The sequence below is a fragment of the Pipistrellus hanaki genome (genome assembly GCF_964339955.1).
Source record: "Pipistrellus hanaki genome assembly, chromosome: 12".
Taxonomy (NCBI): Eukaryota; Metazoa; Chordata; class Mammalia; order Chiroptera; family Vespertilionidae; genus Pipistrellus; species Pipistrellus hanaki.
This window is the reverse complement of record NC_140514.1, coordinates 12,614,652-12,637,908: the sequence shown is the minus strand read 5'-3', so window position 1 is coordinate 12,637,908 and position 23,257 is coordinate 12,614,652. Positions and strand designations below refer to the sequence as shown.

Here is a 23,257-nt window from a genome sequence, read left to right as displayed (position 1 = left end):
TTGCCTTTGGTCTCAACTGGGCTAGTATTAAATTAATTCTCAATTCAAGCTTCATTTTCTACCTGGATATGTCTGCTTTTGTCTTATTTACTCATCTAGACTTGAACCTTTATACTCAATATGTTCTATTGCTTCTTTGGTGATGCTTTTGATGTTTTTCTCTACTCATCTTTATGCTTGTGTTATTTTTATAGCATACAATTTTAACTTCCATTTATTGTGATTATGATATAATAAAAAATATATCTGGTCATTAACCCTGGCTCCAACCACAGAGCTTCAAAAACCCTTGGAATTTCTCAAGTGGTAGGAGTATCTTTTGTTCTTCATAATAAATCATACCTGAGTTTATACTACTGAAGTGACTAAGGGTGGTCTCTATAATAATTTCCAGGGTAGCGTCTAGTCACACCAGAAAGACTTAGCCCTCCATTAGAGGGTTGGAGATTTTTTAAAATCATTTTTTTTAATTAAAAAAAAACAACACCTTTATTGTTGAAAGTTTTACCTATGTTTCCCCCCCACACCACCCCCTCTTCCCTGCCAATGACCTCTTCTAGTGCACCCCAATCCCCCATCCCAGGTCTTCACCACCCCATTGTCTTTGTATGGGTTATGCATATATGCATACAAGTTCTTTGGTGGATCTCCTCCTATCCACCCACCCACCCTCACTTTCCCTCTGAGGTCACAGCCTATCTTTGGGCTGGGAGAGGGACTGGAGTTTGGTCCGTAGCCAGTGATTTAATTAATCATGCCTATGCAATGAAGCTCTGTATATATACTCTGGGACAGTGGAGTTTTCCCTTGATCAACCCATTGATCTGCTGGGAGAGTGACATCTGAATTTGTCCTCCTAGACCTTGCCCTATACATCTTCCATTTGGCTGTTCCTGAGTCTTATCTTTTATAATAAAACTATAATCGTTAACGTATAATGTTTTCAGTGAGCTCTATCTATTCTAGTAAATTAGTGCACTTGTAGAAGAGTTGTGGGAAGCCCAAATCGTAGCCAAGTTAAATAGAAATTCTGTTAGCTTGTGGACATTAGAAGCAGCAATAGCCTTATTGGGTACCTTGCCCTTTAATTTGTGGGATCTGATGCTAATCCAGGTAATGACTGTCAGAATTGAATTGTAGGATACCCAGTTCAGATGCACTGTGCTTACCCTCTGTCAGGGATTGTGGTATGGTCTTTGTTGTTGTTAATCCTTATCTGAAGACGTACTTAGAGATGTTCTGATTATGTGAAATTAGCCCACATGATTATGAAGTTTGAGACATCCCATGATCTGCTGTCTGTAAGATTGAGAGTCAGGAAAGTCAGTGATGTAATTCAGTCTGAGTCCCAGATTTCAGTCTGAGTGCGAATGGTGTGAATAAATCCCAATCCAAAGGCCATAGAAGATGAGATGTCTCACCTACCCAACTCGGTGAGATGGGAAGAAGGGGGTGAATTCTCCATCCTCAGCCTTTCGGTCTGTTCAGATCCTCAACAGATTGGATGATGCCACCACACTGGAGAGGATAATCTGTTTTTCTAAATTCATCAATTCAGATGCTAATCTAATCCTGAAATACTCTCACAGACACACCTAGAAATTAAATTGTTTAATTTGGGTACTCACTGGTCAGTCAAATTGACACATAAATTAGCCACTACAATGTGCCTCTTAGTAGTAAAAGGAATTGAAATTAGCCAGGTAGCAGCAGTGAGGGAAGTCAGTAGAAACCTCTACCTGACAAGATAGAATCTGCATATCTCTGTTACCTACAACAATCTCAAAAAGAATTGGAATGCGGTATGGTGGAAGGGTGTGCTATAAACAAAGCCAAGTTCTTCCTGTTTTTCCTGTATATGTGACTATGAATTACAACTGGGAGTTAGAGGATATTTGAGAACAAAGAGTTCTGCTGGACCCTCTTGGAGCCTGATAAACCTTTACAGTTGTATCATCGCTTTGAAAATGAATACAGACATTTTAAAACAACTTGGTTTTTATTTAAATATTGGTTATACATAGATTCAGGTTTGAATTCTGTTATAGAAGTTGATAATTTTCTTTTTGCCACTGGGTGTTTTTATGAAAAGCTATTGGAGTATGTCACAAGTTTTTATATACTCTGCTTTTGTAAAGATATAATAAAGTTGCTTAAAATTATTGGGAGGACTTATTGTGCAGTTGGAAAGAGCCCAAGCGTTCTGATAATCTGAATCACTTAACTTACACATAAGAACATATAAGTATTATGATTTTATAACCTAATCTACTTTTAATTCCTTCTGAATATTTTAATGTATGTTTAAACAAAATAATATTTTTAAATTAACATGCATACTTTATACAACGATGCAATACTTCTCTATTAGCTGGAATACATGCTAAGTGGTACTTTCATTTTCATGATTCTTTCTGATAGAAGATTTCTCCTAATATTGTGATGCCCTCTAGTGAATTCAGCCTTGCAGATAAGAAGTTTGTGAGAGGCAGTAATCAGTATAATAAAATCTTTAAAAGGAAGATTCTAGTAATTTAATTAGAACTTTTCCTATATGCGTTGTTGAGATGGCAAGTTTCTGTCTCTGGAAATGTTTAGGCATAGATTTAATAATCTCTCATGAATTTCATTATTGTTGAATTAAGTGTAATTAATGTTCCAGAGACTTAAAAATCTCATTCAGCTTCCAGGTTCTAGATATGAGCCATTAGTCATCATTCTGAGGTTTGTGAAAGTTTCAAAGGTAGTATTAATTATGGATGTGACTTCAAGTAACTTACTGGGTGTACTGGTTAATAATAGCGGATTTTGTAATCAAAGAAAACACGATAATTTAAAAAAAATGTATTTTATTGATTTTTTTACAGAGAGGAAGAGAGAGGGATAGAGAGTTAGAAACATGGATGAGAGAGAATCATCGATCAGCTGCCTCCTGCATCCCTTTTCCCCCACTGGGGATGTGCCTGCAACCAAGGTACATGCCCTTAACCAGAATCGAACCTGGGGCCTTTCAGTCCACAGGCCGACGCTCTATCCACTGAGGCAAACTGGTTTCGGCAAAACACGATAATTTTAAGAGAAACATCAAAAGTGCCTTATTCAAAGTAATGTCTGTCACTAGCTACACATTTCCCCATCTTTCAGGTAATTTGTGGATACCGTCCCAATAGAACTTTTCTTGTTTTGAGGCAAATCATTCAGAGACCAAATTTTCAACTTCGTATGTTTTGAAATGCTGCTCGGAAAGTTCGTGTGCCATCAATTGAACAAGTAGTAATCTGAAGGAGCGAGGTCTGGTGGGTTAATACTTCCCAGCCAAGATCTTTAATGGGTTTTGAAGTGTGTAAGGGTGCATCATCATGAAGCAAAATTACTTTGCCGTGTCTTCTGGAACATTCTAGTCGTTTCATGATCAAAGCATGGTTCAAATGGATTATTTGTTGTCGATAGTGATCAGTATTAATGGTCTCACCTAGTTTTAGAAGCTCATAATACACCACACCTTCCTGATCCCACCAAACGCAGAGCATCCTCTTCTTTCTGAAGCGATTTGGCCTTGCAATCGATGTTGATGGTTGACCTGGATCAACCCATGATTTTGTGTATTTGGGATTCTCAAAATAAGTCCACTTTTCATCGTCAGTCATAATTCAGTGCAAAAAAAGACTTTTTTGCGGTTGAAACAACATTTTACTGATGACTTTTTGGTTTTCCATTTGTCTTTTGTTCAATTGATGTAGCACCCATTTTCTGTCTTTGATCGGAAATTGTTTGCTGAGTAACATTTAATCTTTCTGTACGTTGTTCTTGAGTTTGACATGCATCTTCATCCAATAATGCTTGTAATTGGCCTTCAAACTTTTTTGGTTGACTTGGATGTCTTTGTCTTTCACACAGAAATAATCTTTTTTAAAGTATTTAAACCAGTGTTCACAAGTATTTTGAGATGGAGCATGTCCACCATAAGCTTCCCGAAGTATTCAGCAGCACTTTTCTTCAAAATAATGAATTAAAACTTTCCGCAAATGTTGTTTTTCTGGCATGAAATTGGATATTTTTAAGTGTAAAAATATCTATGGTGTTAACACCTTCAGCAAATTTGACATGGGAAGTTTTGAAGCTTGTTGTCAATACAACAAAATAGCTTACTTATCAAATCACATAGCATATACATCAACATATGTATAACTCCATCTATTGAAAAAAATCCGCATTATTAACCGGTACACCTAGTATTTGCATCAGTTTGGAGAAAACAACAATAGCTAGCCTTTATTGAACATTTATTCTGTTTCTGCAGCTGCTCAAAACACTTACCTTTATGTCATTTAATCCTCACAATAATTATGAGGTAGTACTAGAAAACCATGCACTGGGTGAGAGGCCGGGGGTCTCTCAGCTTGGCCTGCACCCTCTAGCAGTCTGGGAGCCTTAGGGGGATGTCTGACTGCTGCAGAGGCGGGAGAGGCTCCTGCCACCACTGCTGCACTGGCCGGCCGTGAGCTTGGCTTTGGCTGAGCGGTGTCCCTGGTGGTCAGTGTGTGTCATAGCGACTGGTTATTCCACCATTCAGTCCATTTGCATATTAGCCTTTTATTATATGGGATGTTACTAGGCCAGCAATTAAGACCTAGAGAGTTAGCCGGGACCGGTTTGGCTCAGTGGATAGAGCGTTGGCCTGCGGATTGAAAGGTCCCAGGTTCGATTCCGGTCAAGGGCATGTACCTTGGTTGCGGGCACATCCCCAGTAGGGGGTTTGCAAGAGGCAGCTGGCAGATGATTCTCTCTCATCGATGTTTCTAACTCTCTATCCCTCTCTCTTCCTTTCTGTGAAAAATCAATAAAATATATTAAAAAAAAAAAAAAAAAAAGACCTAGAGAGTTAAATAATTTGCCCAAAGTCAGTAAGTGATGGCACCATGGCCAGTTTATATCAAGCAATAGTGGGCAGGTTAAGATTTTTAATTGTTTACAGGTTGGCAGTTCTCTGATGGGCTATTTACTTGTCTGTATCAAGCTAATTATGTTTGGCTATATTATTTTTACATTGCTGCACTTAAGTGTATGGTTTTTCTTGAGTTTCAATAACAGATGTAGTAATTTAATAATTTGTACCTAAATGTTTAGTCTACATAAGATTTTTGGCCCATAAGGTGCTTGCTTTAAAGACTTATTTGACAGATAGAATGATACAGCCTTACTTTCCTAGTTTACTTTATGTAAAACATTCCTTCTTTAATGTTTAGAGAATCTACTGCTCATTTCTGTGGTAAAGAATGCTTTTGAGGGCATTTATAACAGGTTTCTTTTGGCTTTCAGAGTCATTTACTATCTCCATTGTATTTTAAGATTAATATAGCTCTTTTCCTTTTGGTTTTCATCACTTGTAGAAACAGATTTCTTCAGTTGTTGGTAAGTTAAGTTCATCAGATCAGGAGCTGGCTTTTTGATACCCTATTTGTGGTGTACTCAGGTCAGTGTTTGGTTGTACAGAGATAATAAAGGATATATCTGCAGTCTAAATATTAGAAAGCTAAACTATAAGCACAAAGGAATGCTGTATTGTGAGATATAAGGTAGTTTCTTTTTTCATTTCTAGATACTTGTCTGGTGTTAGTCTATGAAACAATTTATTTCTAAAAAGCATTTTTATATATTTCCTAACATGTATATAGTAAGTTACATATTACTGGTGACTACATTAATGGTTACCATTGAGGTTAGTTAATTGGTGGGCAGCATGAATTAAGGAGATTTAAGGAGATTTCTGGGTTGCAGGTTATATTCTGCCCTGATCTGGGTGTACTCACTTTGTAAAAATTCATCAAGCTTTACACTTAGGATTTGTATACTTGACTCTGTCCTCCAGTTTTAAAAAAGTAGAAAGTGTTTTGTTCTCCTTCATGGGAGTATGTCTATGCCTTTTCTTTCTCCCTCTTAGTCCCTCAAAGGCATGCACCTCCTAAACTCTAAGGGACCTCATAAGATTTGCAACTAGGGGAGCAGTGGGCAGGTACACCTTGTCCAGGGCTAATTTCTGAACCTGTGCCCACGGCTCCCTTTCTCTGACTCTCCATTGAGCTGACAGCAGCCTCTTCCAGGCTCACTTCTTTCCCATAACGTTTCCAAAGAGCCAAAGCAGCCCAGCCTAAGCTCTCTCCTGTTACTTCTTCTAGCCTAGGCCCATCCTTGTTTCAATGTCCCCAGCTTTAATAAACATACTCTTAAAATAAAAAATAAAAAATATGTAAAAAACAAAAAGACTGAAAGTATGCAACCAAAATAAAATACAAAATAGAAAAAAGTGAAAGAAACAAGGACTGACTGGATTGGGAACCAGGAGGACTGGGTTCAAACCTTAGCTATACCGCTAAAAACTATTATTTTAGGCAATTCATTGATGTTTGTGAACCTTAATGATTGTATCTGTAAAATGGAAATAATGCCTGCTTTCTATATTTCAACTACAGTTAATATTTGAAAGCACACTGGGGACTAGGAAATGCTCTTGAAAGCAGTATTTTTGTTAATACTTTTACATTTGTTATATTGTTACTCTCACATAAAATGGACCCCATATATATTTAAAAGTAGTAAAAGGACCAATAATTGAAAGACATTTTGATAAACTGAAGCAATTTTGTTCCTAAAAAAATATAAAATAGTAGAGCAATTTAGTTGGCTTTCCTCTTTTCTAGTGCTAAGCCATTCAACAAGTAGTAGTCCAGTTTTTTCCAAGTGTGCTGGGTCTTATGTTGAGGCAATAATAGTGAACAATATCAGCATGGTCCTCAAAATTGTGGAGCTGTAGAACTAAAATTTGAGAGGGAATGATAGGAAAAAAAAACAGGGACAAATAAAACAAGTTGTAATGAGAGCCATAAAGGAAGTAATAAATTGAGGCAGAGAGGAACTACAAGGGGAACTTGCTTCCAGGAATGGGTCAGCCTTAGTGAAAGCTGACACCTGAAAGGAGGAAGGGAGGGTAGTTAAGCAAAAGTCTGTGAAGACCATTCTAGGCTGCCTGGACAATTTGCCTAAAGCCCCCGAGGCAGTAAATGACCTATTGGATTACTTGACTGAAGAGAGTGGTTGGAGTGTCAGTGAAGGGGAGTGGGAGATGTTATACTTAGAAAGATAGGTAGGAACCAACTTTTAGAAAACTTGTAGATTTTGATAGAAGTTTGATTTTTACTCTAGCTTAATGTAAGACCATTAAGGAATCTTAAGCAGGGAAATGATATAATTCGATTCACATTTCAAGATTTTTATTTTTATTCTCCCCCCCCCCCCCCCCCCCCCCCCCCCCCGCAATATGGAGAAAGAACTGACTATGGGTGGGTGGGGTTCTGGTTTGGCTACGAGTGAAAAAAGGGAAGTCAGTTGTAGTCCAAGCAAAAGATGATGATGACTTGGATTATGTGGTGGCAATCAAAATGAATGGAAAATGTTAGCTTTAGGATATATTTTGGAGGTAAAGTTGACAGTCTCTTGCTGATTTTATTGGCTTTGGAGAGTGAGGGAAAGGAAAGAATGAAAGGTGACTCTTAGGTTTCTTGGGCGAGAATCTGAGTAGATGCTATTACCATTTATGGAAATGGAGAAAAACTGAGGGGTAGAGGGAGAGGGAGGACTAATTATGACATTTACTCTGAATATGTTCAGTTTGATAGAACTATTAGACACCAAGTATCAGGTAATCAGCTAAATCTGAGAGTTTGGAGCTCAGAGGAGAGGATTGTGTTGGAGATATATTTTGGAAAGGTCAGCATGGAGATAAATAATGTAGAGGAAGGGTGGAGGAGGAAAAGGACTGAAAGAAGATGACCAGTGTCTGAGTGGTAGGAATCCACAGCAGTTAGAGGTCCAGTAGAAGAGGAGGAGCCAACCAAGGAGTGCATGAGAGAGGGACTAGTGAGGTCAGAAGAAAGCCAGGGGCGTGGTATCACAAAAGCCAAGAGAGGCTAGCATTTCAAGGAGGAAGAGGCCATTCGTGTGGGAAGCTCCCAAGAGACAGAATAAAATGAGAACAGAGAAGTGGCCATTGGACTTGGCAGTGTGAAAGTGGACTTTTTTTTGCTGAAGTGGTTTCAATGGAATGATAGAGAAAAAAAGCTGGACTGTAGTTGACTGAAGAGGGAATGGGAAGAAACATTGTGTGTCCTTACAGTGCATTCTTTGTTGGGTAGATAATCACTTAATGTATATGAGGAGTCTAAAAAACACATTCAACAAGCTTGGGGGTTTGCATTGTCCATAAATATAAATGGCCATAGGAAATTAGCTTTTGCCTCTAAATAAGTTTTCTGTAGGTAGCATTTGATTGTTAATTTCAAATGTCCTGAATTTCATAGGTGTCTTCTATTTTAGAGTAAAATAAAATGTTCAGTCTGTGTTAACTTCTACAGTTAGTATTATATTAAGTTGAAACTTGGAGTCTTTATCTTTTCAGGAAAGTAACTATAAGCCTTGAAAATCATGCAAGGACTACTTCATTTTGAAACACCTAAAAATTCATTTTGGTTTTGTAATTACAGTGTTTCAGTAAGAGAGACATCTAAACAGGGATTGCATTTGGCAATTATGTGCATGTTCTTTTTCTAAACTAAGCAATGTTTCTGTGGTTTAGATTTTTCCTTTAGAAATAGAATTTTAATCAGTATAGGTTAAACTTTTCCCCAAGCATGTTATAATTAGCACTGGCTACAACTTAATCCTAAAATGTGTATAATTTAATATTTTATGAGTACTCCTGCCATTAAATGAAAGCAAAAAGGAGTTATTTGGATATCCAAAAAATTTCCTAGCTTGTTTTTCCATAATATGGCTACTTAAAGAGAATACATTGCCTGTATGGTCCTGTCACTGGGAATGATATTACTTATTTTAGAGTTATATGGTCTTAATATATCATGACAGCTTATTCATATGTTCTTTTGAGTATACTGTGTATTAATGCAGTTACTGGGAAAACTATTGTAGGATATACTTTCCAAATGTGTTTGGTCTGCCAACTCAAGTCCACTGCTCTGGCCAACACAAATTTAAAAAAATAATTTTTATTGATTTTTAAAGAGAAAGAAAGGGAAAGGGAAAGAAAGATAGAAACATAGATGAGAGAGAAACATCATCATCGGTTGGCTGCCTCCCATATGCCTCCTACTAGGAATCGAGCATGCAAGCCAGGCATGTGCCCTGACCAGAATTGAACTGGTGACCTCTTGATTCCTGGGTCGAAACTCAACCACTGAGCCACACTGGCCAGGCTAAGGAAATTAAAGTAAGGAAATTTAAAGTATAGGCTTTAGTTAATACAGGGGTCTTCAAACTACGGCCCGCGGGCCACATGCAGCCCCCAGGGGAGTCTGATCCTGCCCGCCAGGTTTTTTGGGCAGTGAGCGCAGCCAAGGTGTTACAGTAGGAATTAGTAGTTCATATAGTCCGGCCCTCCAGCTCTCTGAGGGACCGTGATCTGGCCCCCACTTTAAAAAGTTTGAGGACCCCTGGTTAATAAAAATGCATTAGGGCATTATCTTAGAACTGTAGATAGCCTTAACCTCTGTTTAAAAACATTATTAATGTAAAAATTTAAGTCATGAAGTTTTAACTTTATGAATCACATTTTATGTAAGTCATAGAAAATTGAATTATAAGTATAAAGTAATAAAATTAACTTAACGTTCTTAACACATTATCAACTTGTGCTATTTTTCTCACTTCATTGTAGACTGGTAGAAACCATGACATATGTGGGGATTGGTATTCAGTTTACATTGGGGAACCATTGACCTAACCCAGTAGTCGGCATTTTACTCTGGTATTAGATAGGATTATGAAGTCATGGAAAAACAGGCATAACTGACATTGCTGGTAAGCGGATACAGTTTGGCTATGCTTAAACTGCTTTTCTTCTCCTCTTCCTTTCCTCCCCCATTGTCCTTTCTTTTGTGTTATGTATCATATGAAAATGTTCTCTTTTAAAAACATTAAAGAAAGATGTTTCCTCTTTGACCACCATCTTTAGTCACATCTCTTCCATAGTCATAAAAGTGGCCATAGTACCATTGGTGTGAATCCTTCTACGCAGTCTTATGTGCATTTTACATTTGTAAAATGTAGTGGGGATGTGGTTCCCCCTTTCCAAAATGATGTATTTTTTGCCTAGCAATGTATCTTGGAGAGCTGTTCATGTTAGAAAATATAGCTTGACCTTATTTTTTCCAGCTGCTGCATAGTGTTTCATAATGTTGAATGTACCATTTATTTAGCTGTTCATTTATGTTTCTGATTTTTTTGTTACACACAGTGCTGTAATGAAACTTCTTTATACTTGCAGTTCAGTATTTCTCAAGGGTAGATGCTGATAAGGAATTCATGATGTTCAAATTATAATAGCTACTTATCAATTTGCCCTCTGAAGTTTTACTGCCTCCAGTTGTGGAAGCAAAGATATTTTTAGAATATCAAAGACAAAATTGAGATATTTTGCCAGTCTGTGAGAAAAAATGGTGCTTTGTTGTTTTAATTTGCATTTTCTAAAAATAGTGAGGTTGAAGATTTCATAAATTTATCAACCATTTCTATTTTCTTATAAATTGCATATTTGAAATTGTATTGCTCATAAAGTATTCAGCTCAAATTATTATATACATAATGTTTTTCTGTATTTTTGAAATAGAACATATATATAGAAAAGTGCATAAATCACAAGTATACAGCTTAGTGAATTTTCATAAAGTGAATACACCATGTGTAACCATAACCCAATTCAAACAAAGCATTACCAAAACCCTTGAAGCCCCCTGGTGGCCTTTCCAGTCACTACCTGACCCATCCCTTCCTGATAACCATTATCCTTACTTTTACCTTATAGTTTCTTAATGCTTTTGAACTTTAGATACATAGACTCACATAGGACATACTATCTTCTTTTATGTGTTAACTTTTTAAGTACATTTTAAGAATTGCGTCATAGTTTAGAAAACTATGACTATACAGATAATTTCTTCTCTCATTATAAACTTCAAGAGCTTAGTGTTATTTTTATATAACCCTTGATGTCCTTATCCAGTTCTAAGAACTCTCAGAGTGGACTCCTTCCCCCTCAACTCTGTTACTGAAATCTTCTTACTGAAATCCCCTGCTTTTATTTTGGGTAGATTTGAGGTTTGATTCCATTTTGCTCTTTAACTGATCCCTGTGTTTTATCAAAATAAGTAAACTGTGGTTTTATTTTGTCTAAGTTCTCTCTAAGGAGAATGCCTGCTTACCCTGTACTTTTCTTTTTCTTTTTCTTGTTGTATGGGGGAAGGTGGTATTCTTGTATGGCTTTAGGAAGTATGAAACTACCTAGTTGGTCCTTGCTTGTTATTGTTTGGGTCCTTTTCCCAAACAGGTAAAGGTGTCAGAGCAAACTTTATACGTTATCATTTCAGCTTCCCTTGCCTGCCTTATGAATTCTTAATTGATCTGGAAAGATGTTTTAAGTTCTATTTGGCTTACTTTTTTTTTTTAATTTCTTTTTTCTATTTTGCTTATTAAAGGAGTACCCTGTAGTCTTCAGAATACCTTGAATATAAATTCTAAAGTAAAAGTTTTAGTGATTTTCTGACATTATATTTTAGCAAAGACTTTTATAAAATATTTAGCAAAGTAAAGATGAATAAAGTCACTAATGGTGACATCCTTTCAAATTTATTTTTTAATTAATGATCTGCTTCCTAAGAATTTCAAGTGATTTACAGTAAGACGTGAGATAATGCCAATAAGAATACAAATAAAGGATTGTAAGAGGAGAAGATAATTATGACATAATCTTTGCTTCTGTAATTGAATGTTAAATTTAGCTATGAGCCTGTGTTTTGAGACTTGAAAGGAAAACAAATTCAGTTCTCATTGGGGAATGAAGCATACCATTTTATCAGGCGAGACAGATGTGTTTATGTTATTAAATTCTGAAAAATGCAGAAATGTTCATCAGAATCAGGTCATGCAAATTAGCATGCATTTGGGGATTTAAAAATGTATTGGAGCCCCAACCGGTTTGGCTCAATGGATAGAACGTCAACCCGATCAAGGGCATGTACCTTGGTTGCAGGCACATACCCAGTAGGGAGTGTGCAGGAGGCAGCTGATCGATGTTTCCCTCTCATCGATATTTCTTTCTTTTCTTTCTTCTTTTTTTTTTTTTTTTAATAAATCTTTATTGTTCATATTATTACATATGTTCCTCTTTTTTTCTCCCTCCATTGCTCCCCTCCACCAGGTTTCCACCCCACCCTCTGCCCTTTCCCCACCCCACATTGTCCTCATGCATAGGTGCACAGTTTATGTTCAGTCTCTTCCCACACTCCCCACTCCCTCCCCCCCCCCCGAGAATCGTCAGTTCACTCCCCTTCCATACTTCTGATTCTATTATATTTACCAGTTAATATTGTTCATCAGATTTTTTTAAATTCCCTTGGTTTTTAGATTCACTTGTTGATAGTTACGTATTTGCTGTTCATAATTTTTATCTTTATTTCTTTCTCTTCTGAAAGAACCCCCTTCAGCAATTCATATAATTCTGGTTTGGTGGCTGTGAACTTCTTTAGTTTTTTTTTTTTTTTTTTTTTTTTATTAGTGAAGCTCTTTATCTGGCCTTCGATTCTGAGTGATAGCTTTGCTGGGTAGATTATTTTTGGCTGTAGGTTCTTGCTATTCATCACCTTGAATATTTCTTGCCATTCCCGTCTGGCCTGCATGGTTTCTGTTGAGAAATCAGCTGATAATCTTATGGGTGCTCTTTTATAGGTGCTCTCTCTTGCTGCTTTTAATATTCTCTCTTTGTCTTTTGCTCTTCGAATTTTAATTATGATGTGTCTTGGTGTGGTCTTCTTTGGATTCCTTTTGTTTGGGGTTCTGTGCACTTCTGGACTTGTAAGTCTATTTCTTTCACCAGGTGGGGGAATTTTTCTGACACTATTTCTTTCAGTATATTTTCGGTATCTTGCTCTTTCTCATCTTCTGGGACCCCCAATAATTCTGAGGTTGGTTCGCTTGAAGTTGTTCTAGAGGTTTCTTACATTATCTTCAACTTTCTGGATTCTCTGCTTTCTTGCTTCTGTGGAGGAGTATCTTCTGGCTCTTTATGTTCCAAATCTTTGACTTGATTCTTGCGATCTTCCATTCTGTTTTTAGGACTCTGTATAATATTTTTCCCCCAGACAATGCATTATTTATTTCTTGTTGATCCCTTATTTCTTATTGATCCCCTATTATTTCTAGTTGATCCCTTTTCATATCCTCATAGGTCTCGTTTATTTTATCGGCCTTTTCTAGGAAATTCTTGAAAAACCTTATAAGCGTGGTTTTGAACTTTATATCCAGTTGCTTTTTGTCCTCCATTTCTTTCATTTGTGATCTGTTTCCTTGTCTCGGCATTTTCACAGCTTCCCTGAGTTGGTAGCCTTAAAAGTCTCTGTGTTCAGCTTGGATGGGGCGGAGTTTCAGGGTGGAGCCTACAGCCTTGGCTTCCGTCAGCCCTGCCCCACGAGGCTCCTGAGTCTCAGTATTCCTCAGGGTCCTTCAGTACTCGTTGCAAACACCTATGAGAGTAAGGTGCCCTTGAGTTTCGCACACTACCATACAGTCTAGGCTAGGGGTGTCGAACTCAATCAGAGAAGGCCAAAATCTAAAATCCAGCCTAAATCGCGGGCCGAATGGTTTACTGAACAGTCATAAACTGACAATGTCATAAACTGACAGCGGAGTGCAGTGATGACAGCGCGGTGCGGGCCACATTGCAAGGCCTGGCGGGCTGGATTTGGCCCGCGGGCCTTGTGTTTGACACATGTGGTCTAGGCTCTCCCCCAATGAGCCTGGAACTGGGGTTCAGTTCAGTTGGAAGTGGGGTTCAGAGCAGTCTGGAGCTTTTGTCTCCTTCCTGCTAGGGCAATCCAGTGGCACAGTCAACCGCCCGTTCTCTGCAAGCAATGTGCACGCCTCCGGGACTGCCTCTCACCTCTCCCCTGGGTTTCCGCCTTATAGCCCAGGCTTCCTCTGTATGAGCCTGGGTCCCTGGAGTCTGGCCTAGAACTGGGGTTCAGTGCAGTCAGAACTGGGGCTCAGAAATGAAAGCGTCTCCTGATCTCAGGACTGATTGGGTGCGAGCCCATGGCAGGCACAGTGGGGCTGCGATGAGCTGGAGTGGCAGGTAGGAGATACAGGCGGTATTGGACTGTGGGTTTTGGCCCAATCCCTGCAGAGCACCCAGAGGGACCCCACCCATGCATGAATTTGTGCACTGGGTCTTTAATATATATATAAAAGCCTAACGGTCTTACCAGTAGCTATGACATGCAATGATCACCTGGTGGTAGAAGCTCTGACCGATAGCTATGATGAGCACTGACCACAAGGGGGCAGATGTTCAATGCAGGAGCTGCCGAGCTGCTGTGACTTGGCAGCTGTGGTTCTTGGGTGATGCACTGGAAACCTGAGAGGAGGGAGCCCGATTCTGGGGTGCATCACCTGAGAAGAGCCCTCTTGAAATCTGGGACACCCTTGGGGGAAATTGGAGAGCCAGTTTTGGCCCAATTCCCACAGGATAGGCTGAGGTACTTCACTGGTGCACAGATCTGTACACCGGGTCTCTAGTTATTTCATAAGCAACAATTGATCTTCGTCTTTACACTTTTATTATACGGATTTGATTTTGGCATCTGAATCAAAACCAACGTACTGCTTATTTATTTTGGGAAACTCATAAACTTGTCTCATATATTTGTCTCAGCTGATTGCCAAGGGTTGTTTTTTTTTTCTGATAGTATTTAATTTGGGATTAAAACAAAAGTAACTTTAATCTGGATTAATTATGTTCTTAAAATTTTTATAATTAAAACATTTTAAATTATAAAGTAATGCATGTTTATCCTTTATTAAAATTAGGCTAATATAATAGTACATGAATTAAAAAGTAAAAGTTCTGTTCCTTTTCTGTTTCTACTAAAGATTGGAGAGAAGCTGCCTATGTCTTTTTTGTTTTGTTTTGTTTTAATCTTTGTTGTTGAAATTATTACATATGTTGTTGAAATTATTACATATGTTTCCTTTTTTCCCCCCATTGAACTTTCTCACCCTGGTCCCCTTATCGTGTCCATTGGTTTTGCTTATTGCATATAAGTTCTTTGGTTGATCTCTTACACCCACCCTCCCCTGGCTTCTCTCTTAAGGTTTGACAGTTTGTCCCATGCTTCTGTGTGTCTGGGTCTATTTTTGTTTATCAGATTATGTTGTTCGTTAGATTTCACATATGAGAGGGATCATGTGATCCTTACCTTTCTCTGACTGGCTTATTTTGCCTAGCATATTGCTCTCCAGGTCCATGACATTATAGAGGTACATCTATAATGCTTTTCACCCAAAGAAGCCAGAGCCTCAGGAAGCAAAGCTGAGGGTGGTAGGAACACAGACAATTCTTGGTCCCGTGTAAACAAATTGTTAAGCACTTATGGTCTTATTCTATTTGTACTTTGAACCATTTTGTACATATGTCATTAAGCTGTAAGTATTGGTAGAGATTTGGTAATATATTATCCAGGTAAACTTGATTTTCTATTAAGGGATTTGACCTGTTTCATTGTTTGTCTGACATTTTTAAAGCACTATGACATTTGAAATAGTATTTGTTTCCTGTTGTGATTATTTTAAAATATTCAGAGGTCTTGATCACTGGAATATCTTTTTTTAACATACATTTCAGGTCATTATCATTTTCATAGTTTAATAATTTTTCCAATAGCTTTATTATCCTGAGGTAAACCATATATTTTCTCTAATACAGTTTAGGTTGTAAAATCAAATGTTTCATTATTTTAGACTATGCTTCCAACAGTTTAATTTAAAATATCAGTATTATGTTCTTCCGGTTATGAGGACCCATGAAAGTACAGCTGTCCCTCAGTACCCAAGGGTATTAGTTCTTTGGACCCTTGTGGATATAAAAATTTGAGGATCTCAAGTCTCATATAAAACTAGTGGCCCGGTGAAATTTGTACCATGAGGCGGGGGGTGGGGGGGGGGGATGCGGGGGCTCAGCCCGGCCTGCACCTTCTTCAATCTGGGACCCTTTGGGCAGTTGGACATCCCTCTTGCAATCCAGGACTGCTGGTTCCTAACTGCTCACCTGCCTGCCTGATCACCCCTAACCACTCTGTCTGCTGGCCTGCTTACCACCTACTGCCCCCTCCCCCCCACGCCAGCCTTCTCACTCCCAACTGCTCCCACACCCCTTTGCTGGCCTGCTCACCCCCAATGGCCTCCACCTTGCTGGCCTGATTGCCCCCAACTTCTCCCCCCTGCCAGACTGCTCGCCCCCAACTGGCCCCCCTGCTGGCATGCTTGTCCCAACTGCCTCCCTGCTGGCCTGATCACTCCCAACTGCCCTCCCCTCCTGGCCTGATCACCCCTAACCACCTCTGCCTTGGCCCTGCCACCATGGCTTTGGAAGGATGTCAGGAAGGTCTAATTAGCATATTACCCATATTACCCAGACTAGAGGCCCGGTGCACAAAATTCGTGTGGCGGGGGGCGGGTGGTGGGAGTCCCTCTGCTCAGCCTGCACCCTATCCAATCCGGGACCCCTCGGGGGATGTCCCAGGCATTGGGCTTAAACTGCAGTCGGACATCCCTCTCACAATCCTGGCCACTGGCTCATAATTGCTCACCTGCCTGCCTGTTTGGTCACCCCTAACTGCTCCTTCCTCCCCCCTCGCCTCCCTTCTGGCATGATTGCCCCTCACTGCCTCTGCATGCGGGCCTGATCACCCCTAATTGCCCCCACCCCCAGCAGCCTGGTTGCCTCTAACTGTCCCTCCACCCCCCTGCTGGCCTGGATGCCCCCAACTGCCCCCCCTGCCTACCTAGTTGCCCCTCATGCCCCTCCCGTCGGCCTGGATGCTCCACACAGCCTGCTGTTCAGTGTCTGGTTGTCCCTCACTAACCCCCCTGCCAGTCTGGTTATAGGCAGCCATCTTGTGAGGGCATGACAGTCAATTTGTATATCACATCTTTATTACTATATAGAATTATTAATAATGAACTACAATGTTTGCCAATGACTGATTACTATAATCATATTGCATTCATTTCCCTTACGCGCCTTATGCGCAGGCGCACCATTTCTCTCCAATATTTTAGCAGCCAATTGCCACGTCATTAGTCTTGGACTGACTTGTTTGATGTGCACAACAGGAAATATTTCGCTTTCAGAGAACAAGAAAAATAGGTTTATTTGCATTACGCTTGTTTGTGCAGTTATTTAGTTTCTGGTAAGTTAGTGTTCAAGAAAAAATATTAATTTTTATTAAAAGGTTCTATTTTATGTGAACAATTACTCATTTATTTCTGCCCTTTGTATTCAGCATGTCTCTATTGAAATAAACCTACATTTTTATGAAAATTGAAGCTTTTTTTTTTTCCCTTCGGCCCACATAAATTTAAACCTTGTTTATTTAGCCTTTGAGTTTGCATGCTTACTGTAATCCTCTCATTAAAGGTTATTATATATATCATTCTGAGATTGAATTTGAGCAATTACATATATCGTAACGAAATATACCTTTCCTTTTATGTCTTTCAGAATGAGGGTGTCATGGAAAGGGATTTACTTCATACTCACTCTGTTTTGGGGAAGCTTTTTTGGAAGCATCTTCATGCTGGGTCCCTTTTTACCTTTGATGCTTATAAGCCCATCCTGGTATCGCTGGATCAACAACCGCCTTGTGGCAACCTGGCTCACACTTCCAGTGGTAAGTTACACACTAGAGAAGGAAATTATCAAAGTGGCCCAATGTATAGATTTTTACTTTGTTAGAGTCAGATTTAGTCAAATGTTAGATTTAAGTCTTTCCTGTTATATAAGAGGTGCATTAAATTTAAAGGGAAACAAAAACTAGAAAGAAAAATAATTGTCCTTTGAAGTAAAATATCTAATTGAGACATTTATATTTTAATTTAAATTTTTTTTCATTGAGATATGTGTTAAATATAGCAAAATATACAAATCTAAAGATACAGATTGAAGAATATTTGTATCATCAATTTTGCATCATCAATTTTGCATTTCCATTTATTTACAAAACAATGACAAAAATTAAGATTTAGATAAATATTTTTTAAACTCCTGATATTGATGTGATTGCTTTAATTCTTCCCAGTAACCACAAAATTTAAGAATAAAGTGGTTTCCTATCTGTGGGCTAGGTCAATAACATATGTAAAATGAAAGTATATACAAAACATGTAGTGAATTCTTGGAACTGCCAGGTATCTCTGCAAGCTCAATGCATGCTGCTGTGAGCGTTCTCCCTCTGATCCTGAGCTGGGGACTCTCAGTAGGATTCCAGTCCAGACTCCTCCCTTGTCTGGGACTGCAGAGGCTTCAGCCTTCTCTGAAAATGGACATGTATGCAGTTGTCCTTACCTTGAATAGGCTGTCTATCTTTCGTGAGTGTTACGTTCTTTCTTTTTCTTGAGTAACACCTAGAACTTACTATTACTGGTTTACTACTTGTTATGGTGGGTGTTATACTCAAACAGGAGAACTAGAAAGGAATCCTCTTCCTTCATTTGTTGAAGGGTCTTCTTTACCTGCTTCTTTTGAATTGAGTTGTCTATTTCTCCTCAAGCAGATGCCATTGTTATGTTTGTAGAGAGGAGAGTATCATGCTGATGGTATGGACCTCTCAGGTAGAGATTGATTGGGAAATATTTCTTTATTTTTTTTATTTTTTTTATTTTTTTTATTGATTTTTCACAGAGAGGAAGAGAGAGGGATAGAGAGTTAGAAACATCGATGAGAGAGAATCATCGATCAGCTGCCTCTTGCACAGCCCCCACTGGGGACGTGCCCGCAACCAAGGTACATGCCCTTGCCCGGAATCGAACCCGGGACCTTTCAGTCCGCAGGCCGACGCTCTATCCACTGAGCCAAACCGGTCCCGGCGGGAAATATTTCTTGATGCAATGGTGGTATACTTACCTTGATAGAGCAGATATTTCTTAAAAGTTTCCTGTAAATTTAATTTTAATAAATCATTTACAGTGTGCCCTTTTCATATTTAAAAAGGAATCCTCTGATGAATAATTTTTTGAAATTAATTTGTTCCTTGTTTACAAGATTAATTTGTTTTAAATTATAGATATTTGTTTTATGAAATGTGATACTGTTTAACTATAAGTAGCCCCCTGCCTCTCTCTGGTCTCCTTTCTCTTATCTCTCTTCTGTATTTGCACTTTAAGCTGTCTGTTTTACAGGCACAGGGAAAGAGACAGCATACTTGTAGATAATAAACAATTGTGGTATGGTTGCATATTTAATTCACTTATTAGGAGAAAAAAGAAGATCTTGTTGAAAGGAAAAGTCAAAGTAAAAATTCCTGTATAAGGATGATCAGAGTTGCTGACCACTTTTGTGGCAGATACTGTGTTTAGGAGGATGGCTTCCTTTCAGGGGCCACTATTGTCCCCATTTTATAGAACAGGATATAGAAGTTTTGAGAAATTAAATAATTTGCCCAAGCTCACACACAGAAACAAATTATTTAAGCACAGATAAGATTAAATCCAGATTGCTGCCATTAGAGCCTTAAGTGATAGGATTCATCAGACTCTCATGGAGCCTTAATAACTCTTCAGTGGTAAGAAGTTCACAGGTCCCTCTTGAATGTTTCAGAGGGCGGATTAGAGTTATTTTGAGCTGAGGAATGCCTGACTAGAGGAAAAATACCTGAGAAACGGATAACTAGTAATAAAATCGGTCTCAGTAATGTGATGATTCCCTCACAGTGGAGAGGAAAGTTAGCAAGAAATAGTCGTAGAAAGCCTTCTCTTTTGGTCGAGAAGCAAAAGACATAGGTTGTTGAAATACCTGAAACAAGGTACCTATTAAAATATTTGTTGGATGAGTAGACAGACATAAATAAGTTTCAAGGTCAGACTGCCCAAACTTTGATGTCAGAGCAGGCTGGCTTCATAAAACGAGTTGTGCAATGTTCTATTTTTGAAAGAAAATTATATTTATATAATTTTTAAAATTATGGTTTAAAAATTACCTAATGCAACCTTAGTGTATCACAGTCCACTTAGAGTTAATATTTATTGCATCTTGTAAAATGTAAGAACCTTATAATCGTGTAATTTATTCTTACATCCTTTGTGCTGCGTTATCATATTACAAGCATGTCAAACTCACAGCCCATGGACCTTATGCAGCCCACAACAAATATATATATATTATTGATTTTTTTACAGAGAGGAAGAGAGAGGGATAGAGAGCTAGAAACATCAATGAGAGAGAAACATCGACCAGCTGCCTCCTGCACACCCCCTACCGGGGATGTGCCCGCAACCAATGTACATGCCCTTGACCAGAATCGAACCTGGGACCTTTCAGTCCACAGACCGACGCTCTATCCACTGAGCCAAACCGGTTTTGGCCACAACAAATATTTTTGTGGCCAAGCCAATATAATGGTATGTAAGAAATGTTTTAATAAAAATTTCATGACTTAATTTTCACAATATCCTGCTATACATAATTATTAATAAAACTAAAAGGTTTGCTAATGACTGATTACTATCATCATGTTGCATTCATTTCCCTTACACACTTTATGCACAGGCATACCATTTCTCTCCAGTAATACTAGCCCTTTGCACTCCGAACCATTCTGGACATTGGCTACCAGCTACTCTTGACGCTACTTTGCGGCGGAAACGTGCATTTACTATAATTTCATGTTCTCGTCCGACACAAAACCCGCTGACATTTCTTGTATATATCTTAGTAATTTTACGATATTTTGATTTAATTTCTTGTGCCATTTCAAGATAAAACTTCAGGGAAACATGCATGTCTCAAAAAGTTGCGTTGAAATAACTCAATTCCCTGTAATCACTAATAAACTGCAATCTCCCCTAAGAGGGGACATCCGAGTGATATGCTAGAATTCCGATATCCCCTGAGTGGGGACAGCGGAGTGCAAAGGGCTAGTAGTAAATATTTTAGCATCCGATTGCCATGTCACTAGTCTTGGACAGACTTGTTTGGTGTGTGCAAAAGGAAATATTTTGCTTTTGAAAGGAAATATTTTGCTTTCAGAGAATAAGAAAAATAGGCTTATTTGCAATACACTCAGTTTCTGGTAAGTTAATGTTCAAGAAAAAATATTAATTTTTATTAAAATGTTCTATTTTATGTGAATGATTATTCATTTATTTCAGCCCTTTGTATTCAGCATGTCTCTATCAAAATAAACCTATGTTTCTATGAAAATTGAAGCTCTTTTTTTTTTTTTTTTTTTTTTTTTTTGCAGCCCACATAAACTTAAACCTTGTTTATTTGGCCTGTGTTAGCCTTTGAGTTTGACATGCTTGAATTACAACTAGTTACAAAATTACCTCCATAATGCAATGTTATAATTTCTTGCTTTAAATAGTCATGTCCTTTAAAGAAAATTGAAGAAAAAATATAGCCTCTATTTAAATATTTTTCATATTTAGAGTTCTTTATGTTTATTAGAGTTTCCACCTAGTGTCTTGTCCCTTCAGCGTAAAGAACTGCCTTTAGCTTTTCTTGTAGTGTTTTCATTTAATTGAAATTTTCCTTATTTTGCCTTATTAACTGATTAGAGAACTTAACATATAGGCAAGATTCAACCACCACCATAGTATTATATTGGTATATATTTGAAAAAACTTATACCTAGCTGTTTAACTCAGTGCCTTGCTCACTAGTAATAGCCTATCACAGTGGAGAACCTTCTAGTTAAGAAATTTATTGATCTCAAATCCCCTATAGGTAGGTTACAGAAAACTGACATTATAATTTTGAGATAGTATACATCTCTGTTCAAAGAAATGGAGAAAAACTGTCAAGGTGTCTTTTATGATTGTTTATTTCATATTTTTCTAAGGTACTAAAGGAGTTTTTTTGAAGAAAATAGGTCACATTTTATCTAGGAGGAATTTAGTCATTTCCCCCTGTAGTAGGTATACTTTATTTTAAGCAATCCCAGAGTTAAAATTTTTTTACTAAAAATAAATTAGGATAAATGCACTTAGACTAATTATTGCTTACATAAATAATTACAAAGTGATTTCATTGGCAAGGCTTTTTTCCCCCTTGTACTTTTTTTTTTTTTTTTTTTTAAGGAACACATTTTTTAAGTTAAATGAGGTACTGCAGTAAAAACTTTTTGATTCTTAGATGAAACTTAGCAGTAAACTAGTCTAACTTACCTGTTGTGCAAGAATTCTTCCTAGAGCAATCTGTGGAGTGAACCTTTCAGTCTCTCTTGGTACATTTGTATAAGTAGTGCATGTCTTTTGTATATTTCATTTTTTGATTATACCATTTAATGTAGTACTATTGGAATCAAACTTTTCATGTGCCCAGAGCATTTTAAAAAACCCACATATTTTTTTGATTTTTTTACAGAGAGGAAGGGAGAAGGATAGAGAGTTAGAAACATTGATGAGAGAAGCATTGATCAGCTGCCTCCTACACACCTCCTACTGGGGATGTGCCAGCAACCAAGGTACATGCTCTCAACCAGGATTGAACCTGGGATTCTTCAGTCCACAGGCTGACACTCTGTCCACTGAGCCAAACCGGTTAGGGCTCAGAGCAGTTTTTGCTTTTCAAAATTAAATCTTTTCAATAGTCCAATTGTTAAGAGCTCTGTCCTTTCACCATAAATCATGACTAAGGAATTTAAAGGTCATTTTCTAACTACCCACCTAGGATACAAGTCTCTTCCACAGACTATGGATTTCATTCCAGTCCTAGAACAAAAGAGGTGTTTAACAAACACAGACTAATGGATATAATTTCTGTCTAGACTGCTTCTCTTTAAGAAAGGGGTGCTCAATGTTTGATGAATGACTTGGGATTGCAAGGCCTTAAGTAGCTAAGGATTTGAGGAGCTGGGCTGAAGCTCTGCTGAAGAGAAAGCAGATGAGGAATGTCACATAGTAGTTGTTCTTACCTCAGATTTAATAAAGATCTATTGGAATGATAAATGAGAGCATAGGACATGGCAAAATCTTCAGTGATCATGAGGGGAACCTCTCCTTGTAATGTTTTATACACGGTGGAACTTTTAGAGGTAGTAAATGGTACATAAAAGATCCTCAGAAATTGCTCCTGTATTTCTAATTCTAGGAGAAATATTTGCCCAATTAGGTAAAAGTCATGAGAGTTGTAGTACTTAGT

At 38.1% G+C, this 23,257-nt stretch overlaps 1 protein-coding gene across 2 annotated transcripts in view; it reads left to right on the top strand.

Annotated features, from left to right (window-relative positions):
- LCLAT1 (lysocardiolipin acyltransferase 1) overlaps nt 1–23,257 on the top strand; it is a 157,104-nt gene that overhangs the window by 74,137 nt on the left and 59,710 nt on the right. For both annotated transcript variants that reach the window (XM_084900185.1, XM_084900186.1), the window contains exon 2: nt 17,621–17,789. In XM_084900185.1, the coding sequence (XP_084756311.1) occupies nt 17,622–17,789 (168 nt within the window). In that variant the 5' untranslated portion in view covers nt 17,621. The remainder of the gene's footprint in view (nt 1–17,620; nt 17,790–23,257) is intronic.